Raw genomic sequence first — 10,888 nt, 5'->3', positions numbered from 1 at the left:
GGAGATGATTGGATAATTCCCTTGTCAATCATGCTTGGAGACTGCTCCGCAGTAAATGACTGGGATTGATTTCATGCACGTAATTTGTATGCAACTATCCTCCACTCACTGCAATTTGCTGGAGAAATTACTGTGCTTTTATAGGGAGAGAAGTTGCTGCAGTTCGCAGAGGCTATTTTAAAATAGACTCTAAATAGACTTTGTTGTAAAATACATTGTTTGCTGCAAGTCCTGCCCCACTTCCAACTCATTGGCTGGCACAGTGGAACTCACTAGACACTCTGTATAAAAAAAAAACAAAGTTGCTAATCTAATTAGCGTTATTACTTATAGAAAAGCAGCCAAAAATGGAGGGTTATTGACAAAAGAAGATAAAGAACAAGTTGTGAATTGAGAATGAGGCCTTGTATGTCGTGTAGTATGGGGTAGATTTAGATGGATATTATAGGAAAGTAAAAAGTCTTCCAGAAACAGTGTTAAGAATATAAGAAATAGGAGCAGGAGTAGGCCATTCGGCCCTTCGAGCCTGCTCCGCCATTCAATGAGATCATGGCTGATCTTCTGCCTCAACTCCATTCACAGGCCCTATCGCCATATCCCTTGACGCCCTTACTAATCAGAAATCTATCGACTTCTGTTTTGAATATACCCAATGATTGAGCCTCCACAGCCCTCTGGGGTAGAGAATTCCAAAGATTCACCACCCTCTGCGTGAAGACATTTCTTCTCATCAGTCCTGAATGGCCGACCCTTTATCTTGAGGCTGTGGCCCCTGGTTCTAGACTCCCTAGCCAAGAGGAAACATTCTCTCAGCATCCATCCCATCAAGCCCTATAATAATTTTGTATGCGTCAATGAGATCCCCTCTCATTCTTCTAAATTCAAGAGAATACAGGCCTAGTTCACTCAAATCTCTTCTCATACGACAGTCCCGCCATCCCAGGAATCAATCTCATGAACCTTCGTTGCACTCCCTCTATGGCAAGTATATCCTTCCTTAGGTAAGGAGACCAAAATTGTACACAGTACTCCAGGTGTGGTCTCACCAAGGCCCTATATAATTGGAGTAAGACTTCTTTACTCCTGTACTCAAATCCTCTTGTAATGAAGGCCAGCGTACCTGTTCTGGACTTATTACATGCAGATAGCACCCTCTAGTGGTAGTTAGTGTATAGCAGTGTTATTGTATAGCAGGGTGTTATTTGACCTTCTTCCTGTTTGACCCGGAAGTAGTATTCCAGGAAGAACCTGCTGAGTTATGAAGAAAGCCACATGAGGGATTCTCAATCCTGTTGCATCCTTCTTATACGCTAGGCAAGATGCAATGTCTGTGTGTATCCTTGTTTAGTAACATGATAACAACCTTGTCAGTGTAGTATTTTGACAATACTTTGTCTATAAGAAGTTACTAGCTGTTAGTTACCGAAGTTTAGCTTCAGTGCTATTTAGTTATACAATTAGTCTATTCTGTTGTCATAAACATGTTTATATCTTATGTAACATCTAATGTATAGTACTCAGCTCTATGTACAAAACATATTTTGTCTTTGTTTACAGTTTCACAAAATAAATTCAAGTAAAGCTTCAAAACAGCAACCTGCTTCTCGAGAAATTATTTGAATGAGTGTTTAGCTGGCTGGATAACTAGATAGGAGCACGTCTAGCGAGACCAGTAAAGTGAAAAGACAGCATTACGGCTAGCTGTGAAGAGAGGAGATCCTCCACGTGGAGCAAGGACTCAGAGTTAAATGGCTGTCATCTAGGCGCAGAGTAAGCCATCACGACACAGCCAGCTTAAGTCTTCACCTTGTACACCACACTTACCTCACATCATCATGGCAGAAGGTAATACCGAAAACGCTACTCAGCGAGTAGAAGACCTTAAACAGTTAGATGAAACTGAAGAATGTGACAATCTGTCTATAAGCTCTCGTTACTACAGATCGCCAGCTGGTTCTAGATCGTCAGCCGGTTCTAGGTAATCAGCCGGTTCGCGGTCATCAGGTGGTTCTAGGGTAAGCATGGCCATCACCAAAGCACAGGCTAGGCTAGAAGCAGCCCAAGCCAGAGCTGCTTATGCCAACAAAGAAATAGAAATCAAAGTTGAACAGGCCCGTCTCCAAGCTGACCAGGCCCGTCTCCAAGCCACATTAGACGCTTTGCAGGAAGAAAAAGAGATAGATGCTGCATTAGCTGAGGCACAAATATTGGAGGCAGTTTTGGTGGAAGCTGATCCTGAGACAGCTAACAAACTTTTAATTCCCGTTCCCCGCCAGAGTCGACTACAGCGCACCACAGATTACGTGAGCGACCAAGCCGACACACAGTTTACGAGAAAGAGATGAAGATCCGCACATCTTTACAGACTCAAGCACTTCATATAACATGCCCCATGTCACCAACCAAGGTCAAAATGGACTGCGTGCCCCAAGTCACAGGATCCTCCCCTGCAAAACAGAGGACACGGAGTGGAGGAATGGAGCGCTGAAGAGAGAAAGTCAGCAGCAAACCCCCTCCCGTTTCCTTGAGACCCCCAACAGAGCTCCTACTCAAGGCAACCATGGCACAGGCCCCACCACCTACGACCTTGCCAAATAACTGGCATGCAGCCAGCTGGTGACTACAGGGTTAACCACGTTTGATGATAGACCAGAGAATTATTGGGCCTGGAAGTCCTCCTTCCACGATGCCATATCGGGCCTAGACCTGTCGGCAGGAGAAGAGCTCGACCTCCTTATCAAATGGCTCGGCCCAGAGTCCGCCGGACAGGCACGCAGGATAAAAGCAGTCAATGTGAGACATCCGCCAGCTGGGCTGACGATGGCTTGGGCGAGGCTGGAAGAAAGCTACGGCTCACCTGAAGCCATTGAAAGGGCTCTCTTTGCCAGGTTGGAGAACTTTCCGAAGTTGACGAATAAGGAACCCCAGAAGCTCCGCGACCTTGGAGATCTGCTTTCGGAACTCGAAGCCGCAAAGCAGGACGGCTACCTACCCGGCCTATCGTACTTAGACACTTCCAGAGGGGTAAGTCCCATCATTGAGAAGCTTCCATTCAATCTGCAGAAGTGGATATCATTCAGGTCAGAGTTCAAGCTAAAGCACAACATTACCTTCCCTCCATTCTGTGTTTGCCAACTTCATTCATAGAGAAGCCAAAGCCAGGACCGACCCCAGCTTCAACCTCTTCTCCTCGCACACAGCACTTGCCAGAAGAGACGAGTTTGACAGACATGGAAAGACACCAATATCTATCCACAAAACGCAAGTGTCTTCAACCGAGAGCACAAGGGATCAGAAGAAATCTGAGGATATGAGCAAACAATGCCCCATCCACAACAAGCCCCATCCATTAAAGAAGTGCAGAGGCTTCAGGGCAGTAGACAGAAGGCTGGAAACTATAGACCGGTTAGCCTAACATCTGTGGTAGGTAAAATTTTGGAGTCCATTATTAAGGAGACAGTAACAGGACATTTGGATAATCATAATTTAATAGGACAAAGTCAGCATGGTTTTATGAAGGGGAAGTCATGTTTGACAAATTGGCTGGAGTTCTTTGAGGAAGTAACATATAGGGTGGATAAAGGGGAACCAGTGGACGTAGTGTATTTAGACTTCCAAAAGGCATTTGACAAGGTGCCACCCAAAAGATTATTGCTTAAGATAAAAAATCACAGGATTGGGGGTAATATTCTGGCATGGATAGAGGATTGGCTATCTAACAGAAGGCAGAGAGTTGGGATAAATGGTTCATTCTCAGACTGGCAATCAGTAACTAGTGGTGTTCCGTAGGGGTCAGTGCTGGGTCCCCAACTCTTTACAATCTACATTAACGATTTGGAGGAGGGGACCGAGTGTAACATATCAAAGTTTGCAGATGATACTAAGATGGGAGGGAAAGTAGTGAGTGAGGACATAAAAAACCTGCAAGGGGACATAGACAGGCTAAGTAAATGGGCAGAGATTTGGCAGATGGAATACAATACTGGAAAGTGTGAGGTTATGCACTTTGGCAGGAAAAATTGCAGAGCAAGTTATTATCTTAATGGCAAGAAACTGGAAAGTACTGTAGTACAAAGGGATCTGGGGGTCCTGGTGCACGAAACTCAAAAGGTTAGTATGCAGGTGCAGCAAGTGATTAAGAAGGCCAATGGAATGTTGGCTTTCATTGCTAGGGGGATAGAATATAAAAATAGGGAGGTATTGCTTCAGTTGTACAAGGTATTGGTGAGGCCGCACCTGGAATACTGCGTACAGTTTTGGTGTCCATACATAAGAAAGGACATACTTGCTCTCGAGTCAGTACAAAGAAGGTTCACTCGGTTAATCCCGGGGATGAGGGGATGGACATATGAGGAGAGGTTGAGCAGATTGGGACTCTACTCATTGGAGTTCAGAAGAATGAGAGGCGATCTTATTGAAACATATAAGATTGTGAAGGGGTCGGATCGGGTGGATGCGGGGAAGATGTTCCCGATGATGGGTGAAACTAGAACTAGGGGGCATAGTCTTAGAATAAGGGGCTGCTCTTTCAAAACTGAGATGAGGAGGAACTACTTCACTCACTCAGAGGGTGGTAGGTCCATGGAATATGCTGCCCCAAAAAGCTGTAGAAGCTACATCATTACATAAATTTAAAACAGAAATAGACAATTTCCTAGAAGTAAAGGGAATTAAGGGTTACGGGGAGCGGGCAGGAATTTGGACATGAGTCTAGGTTCGGATCGGTCATGGCCCTGTGGGTAGCGGAGCGGGCCCAGGGGACGTGTAGCCTGATCCTGCTCCTATTTCGTGTGTCTAATTCTGTTAGATTCGGGAGATGGTTTTGTGATAGTGGATTGGCGGTTAGGATCAGATCAGCCATGATCTTATTGAATGGCGGAGCAGGCTCGAGGGGCCGGTTGGCCTACTCCTGCTCCTATTTCTTATGTTCAGAGAGAAGTCCCTGGAAGACCGAAAACAGTATCTCAGAGAACTCTATATGTTTCAAGTGCTGCTCTTCCACGAAACCTCTCGCCAAGAACTGCAAGGTAGATGCAAAATGCACAGGATGTGAAAGTGATCGGCACATTTCAGCACTCCACCCAGGCCCAGCTCCTTGGAAGTCAGAGTCGTCTCCTCCCGCCTCAGAGCACGGCGGGGAGAGGGAGCTGCCTATCCGGAGATTACATCCAAGTGCACCGAGGTGTGTGGAGAAGGAGTGAGCGCAAGAGCATGCTCCAAGATATGCCTCGTTAATGTGTACCCTGTAGGACGTCGCCAGGAATCTGAAAAGATGTATGCCATACTAGACGAACAAAGCAATCGTTCTCTAGCAAGATCCGAGTTCTTCGACATCTTCAATGTCAAAGGAAGTCCGTCGCCTTACACGCTGACGACGTGTGCTGGACTTTCAGAGACAGCCGGCAGGAGGGCCTGCGGTTATGTTGTTGAGTCAGCCGACGGGAAGATTAGTCTCCCCCTTCCTACACTGATCGAATGTAATCAAGTCCCCGACAACCATTCTGAGATTCCCACTCCGAATGCAGCTCATCATCACCGTCATCCGAGACGCATTGCAGACGAGATCCCACCTCTTGATCCAGACGCATACATACTCCTGTTGTTGGGAAGGGACATCCTGAGGGTACATAAGATAAGGAAACAAATCAACGGTCCACATAACGCCCCTTTCGCCCAAAGGCTAGACCTCGGCTGGGTCGTTGTTGGAGACATGTGCCTCAGGGGTGCTCACAAGCCATCTCAGGTGAGCACACTCAAGACTTCCATCTTGGAGAATGGTCGTCCAAGCTACCTTACCCCATGCAGTAGTCAGATCCAAGTGACAGAGAAGTTCAGTCATACGGCCCAGCCTCAGAACCCCCCGGCGCAGATCTCCACAAACAGCACACAGATGATGCTCACTGGAGAACCCGGGTCAGTCAGTCTTCTGTCGCACCGCCAATGACCACAAACTTGCTCCATCGATCGGCGACATGAGATTCCTCCAGATTATGGACAATGAGGTCTCTCGTGACAGCTCTAACAGCTGGGTTGCACCCTTACCCTTCCAGAACCCCAGACGACGGCTGCCGAACAACAGGGAGTATGCCTATAATTGTCTTAACTCACTCCCTCGCACACTAGAGAAGAAGCCAAAGATGAAAGCACACTTCCTAGAGTTTGTCAAGAAAATGCTCGTCAACGATCATGCAGAGCTAGCTCCTCCACTCCAGGAAGGCCAAGAATGTTGGTACCTCCCCTCCTTCGGAGTCTATCACCCCAAAAAGCCGGAACAAATCCGCGTGGCGTTTGACTCCAGTGCACCATATCAGGGAGTCTCTCTCAACGATGTACTCCTCACAGGGCCTGATCTCAACAACAGCCTCTTAGGGGTACTCATGAGATTCAGGAAAGAGCCCGTCGCCATCACTGCCAATATCTAGCACGTTTCACTGCTTTGTGGTGAGAGAAGACCACAGAGACTTCCTCCGCTTCCTGTGGTATCGCAACAACGACCCCAGCAGAGACATTGTGGACTACAGAATGCGTGTCCATGTCTTCAGCAATAGGACCTGATGAGCACCAAACGCTTCGAGCGTTTCTCCAAATGGAACACTCTCAAAGACAGTAGCACGCCTAACCCACATAACTCATACCTTCTCCCAGTCTACACAAGAGAGTAGCTGCCATGGGTGGCACATCTGACGTAAGAGTCCCTCTGAAGAGGAGCTCAAGAGAGCCAAAATCCTTGTGATGAAGAGCGTCCAACATGAGTGTTACTCAGAAGAGTTGAAGTGCATAGCAGCAGAATACAACCTACCCCCTCACAGCAGTCTACGGAAGCTGCATCCTATCGTCGACACCGACGGACTTCTGAGTTGGTCCTTCTTTTGTCGCCAGAGGACTCCAGTGACAAGTAGAGTTAGGATTATGTGGAGTCGTTAACGACCCCAGACGGGGAGTATCCTGGACTTATTACATGCAGATAGCACCCTCTAGTGGTAGTTAGTGTATAGCAGTGTTATTGTATAGCAGGGTGTTATTTGACCTTCTTCCTGTTTGACCCGGAAGTAGTATTCCAGGAAGAACCTGCTGAGTTATGAAGAAAGCCACGAGGGATTCTCAATCCTGTTGCATCCTTCTTATACGCTAGGCAAGACGCAATGTCTGTGAGTATCCTTGTTTAGTAACATAACAACCTTGTCAGTGTAATATTTTGACAATACTTTGTCTATAAGAAGTTATTAGCTGTTAGTTACCGAAGTTTAGCTTCAGTGCTATTTAGTTATAGAATTAGTCTATTCTGTTGTCATAAACATGTTTATATCTTACGTAACATCTAATGTATAGTACTCAGCTCTATGTACAAAACATATTTTGTCTTTGTTTACAGTTTCACAAAATAAATTCAAGTAAAGCTTCAAAACAGCAACCTGCTTCTCGAGGAATTATTTGAATGAGTGTTTAGCTGGCTGGATAACTAGATAGGAGCACGTCTAGCGAGACCAGTACAGTACCATTTGCCTTCCTAATGGCTTGCTGCATCTGCATTCACTTTCAGTGATTCATGTACAAGGACACCCAGGTCCCTTTGAGCATCTGCATTCCCCAATCTTTCACCATTTAGAAAATACTCTGCCTTTCTGCTTTTTCTACTAAAGTGGATAACTTCACATTTATTCACATTATATTCCATCTGCCATGTTCTCGCCCACTCAATGAGCCTGTCGAGATCCCCTTGAAGCCTCTTCACATCCTCTTCGCAACTGACACTGCCACCCAGCTTTGTATCATCAGCAAATTTGGAAATGTTACATTTAGTCCCCTCATCCAAATCATTGATATAGATTGTGAATAGCTGGGGCCCAAGCACTGATCCTTGCAGTACCCCACTAGTCACAGCCTGCCATCCTGAAAAAGACCCGTTTATCCCTACTCTTTGTTTTCTGTCTGTTAACCAATTCTCAATCCATGCTAGTATATTACCCCCAATTCCATGTTCCCTAATTTTGTTCAACAACCTCTTGTGTGGGACCTTATCGAAGGCCTTCTGAAAATCCAGATACACCACATCTACCGGTTCCCCTTTGTCTACTCCACTAGTTACATCCTCAAAAGAACTCCAATAGGTTTGTCAAACAGGATTTCCCTTTCATAAATCCATGTTGACTCTGCCCAATCTTATTAGTTTCTAAGTGCCCAGTTATTGCATCCTTCATAATAGATTCCAGCATTTTTCCAACTACTGATGTGAGGCTAACAGGTCTGTAGTTCCCCGTTTTCTCTCCCTCCTTTCTTAAATAGCGGGGTTACATTTGTTATCCTCCAATCTGCAGGAACCGTTCCAGAACCTATAGAATTTTGGAAGATGACAATCAAAGCGTCCACTATTCCAATGGCCACCTCTTTCAAAACCCTAGGATGTAGGTCATCCAGTCCTTGGGATTTATCGACTTTTAGTCCCATTAATTTTGCTAGTACTGTTTTTTTTTTACTAATAATAATTTAAGTTCCTCATTCTCGTCACACCCTTGGTTTTCTCGTATTTCTGGGAGGTTTTTTGTGTTCAATGATTTCTCCACCTAAAAATAAGAGGAAGCATGTTTCAACTGCTTTAGGTTTACTCTATGCATCACTAATGATGAAGAGCTTACACCTTACATGGTTAGTCTCCAACTAAAGTTACAACTAAAAGGGTATGGAAAACCCCAATTCAGGTATTTGTGTTGTTGAAGAAGAACGCTACAGGACATCAAACAAAAATCAGATGAAAAACAAACGGACCTCTTCAAAAGAGAATTAAAGACAGGAAAGCAGTTGCTACTGAATTAGAGAAACACCAAGTGACTGTTTCAAGTTTTTAAATTACTTTTCAGACCAAGTCTTATTTATTTTTAATAACCCAAGAACACTTTATTAGCATCGTATCTTAAAAAACATTTTGTCCCAAAAAACATATGAACATACAAACCAAACAGCAAAACATAAATCATAGTTTGTGGTATAAAAATAGATTTTAGAAACATATAAATATGTGCAAATATATTACAACATATCAATTACTTAAATTACAAAACTTTTACAGCAAGCATAATTTAGCAAAATCACTGAGAACAGTGATCAGTTACTCAAAAAATCCTGTACTATTAGTTCAGTGGCACAAAAAAGATATCTTAAAGACTTAAGGATTTGTTCTGGAAGATAACACTTCTTAACTAATGAAAATTAAGGAATGGACTGTCAAATCCACTGTCCTGCTGAACAATGCCCATATAGGGGATGTGTGATGGATACTTCTTTTGGGTATATTCTTTCGCACGGTATGGTTTACTTGTCTTTGCCGTACCATCATTCAATGCCAGTTCAGTTTCAGTGTGGTTAATATATGTATGAGGCTTTGTCCTTGTGCTCGACCGGTCCCTGTTAAAAGCTGAAAGGCCGCTTTCTGCAACTTTTTTTTGTTCAGTGTGTATCCTTGACGCAACTGGGATTGTTTTGCTCGAAAAGCAAGCATTTTCATCATCAGAAAGAGAACTAATTTCAGAGACTATAGAGGAAATGGAGGATGACACTTGTGCAGTACCATTGGCCATGGAAACGGTTTTCTGTGGCAAGTTTGTATTGGAGAGTGGGATAGAAATGCCACTTGACCCTGTGTATATAATAGGCGTGCTACAATCATCTAGATGGCATGTTTTTCCTCCAGTCTGCCTAAAATTGAAAGTGTCCATTTTACAGGACCGAATACCTTCAAGGTTGGTAACACAATCACCTTCATCTCTTTCTGGGGTTTCTTGGACGTCAATTGATGCCCCGGTCAGGGTTTTGGAGCAGACATATTCTTCTGAATAATGTATAAAACCTTTTGAAGGTGGGACACCATCCTGATTGTGTGCCATTTGCAATGGTGCTCTGTCTGAAAGACTATCAACAGAGCTGAAAACATGCGCTTTGCTGAGACACATTTGGGAAAGGTACTTGGCTGAATTCTGAAAATGTGCAACACTAGCAGCTTTGTGAAGCTTTGATTTTAGCACAGCACCATTCAGTTGATGCCCGTCCGTAGTCTCATGCACAATGGTAGTAGTATCCTTTTGTAAAATGCCAGACTTTCCTTCAATTTTATGAATGCTAACTTGTTTACTATTTGTAAACAATTCTTCATCTGAAGTGCCATTCTCCACAGTTGCAGCATATAACACTTTGTTCAAACTGTGTGGCACACATACTTTATGAATTTCATGGCCCGTTCTGTGTTTTTTGAATTTTCGGACTCTGACTTCACTAGAAGATGGTTTCTCAATGTGGATTGCCTGCACGTGCCCCGATCCAGTGGGGTCTCGATTATTCTCGGAAGTGACTGGAGTTTGTTCTGAACTTTTCTTGTTTGGATGTGCTTTAGGTAGAAGGGAACAAGTAATAAAAAAAACACATACATAAAAACTCATCCATGTGAAAAATGTAGGTTGTAAAGGAATTAAGTATTAATGCTGGCACTGAATAGAGAGAGTAATTTGATCATGCACAAGTAGAAGCCAGATGCAATATAAAGTTTGCACAGAAAATTATCTGCAACATGCCTGAACTGTAACCGTTAAATAGTAACTCTTTTGCAATGACAGTTCTTTATCGTATAGATCACAGTAATGGTGAAATCAATTAACCAATGTTCAAAGAAAAAATGAACATGCATTTACATAGCGCATTTCATGACCTCAGGACGTCCCAAAGTACTTCACAGCCATTGAATTACTGTTGCCACTATATCCTTTACTTCTGGTACACGCCAGACACATTCAAGCTATAAAAAAACTAGGGTTACATCACAGCTGGCTCTAAGGTTTAATCTTCCCACATTCTCGATGCAGACACTTACATATAATCATAATCTATGTCATTCCATTTAACA

General features: G+C 43.9%; 1 protein-coding gene across 1 annotated transcript in view; it reads right to left on the bottom strand.

Moving 5' to 3' along the window:
• Positions 1–8,829: 8,829 nt before the first annotated feature.
• cep152 (centrosomal protein 152) overlaps positions 8,830–10,888 on the bottom strand; it is a 73,443-nt gene continuing 71,384 nt past the window's right edge. Inside the window, exon 28 of the mRNA XM_085968692.1 lies at positions 8,830–10,375. Coding sequence (XP_085824818.1) covers positions 9,195–10,375 — 1,181 coding nt within the window. The 3' untranslated portion in view covers positions 8,830–9,194. The remainder of the gene's footprint in view (positions 10,376–10,888) is intronic.

The sequence above is a fragment of the Somniosus microcephalus genome, chromosome 27 (assembly GCF_052327205.1).
Source record: "Somniosus microcephalus isolate GS21.2 chromosome 27, FLI_Smic_1.0, whole genome shotgun sequence".
In the NCBI taxonomy this organism is placed as follows: domain Eukaryota; kingdom Metazoa; phylum Chordata; class Chondrichthyes; order Squaliformes; family Somniosidae; genus Somniosus; species Somniosus microcephalus.
Note: the sequence above shows the minus strand (reverse complement) of the source record. Positions and strands in the feature narration are given on the sequence as shown.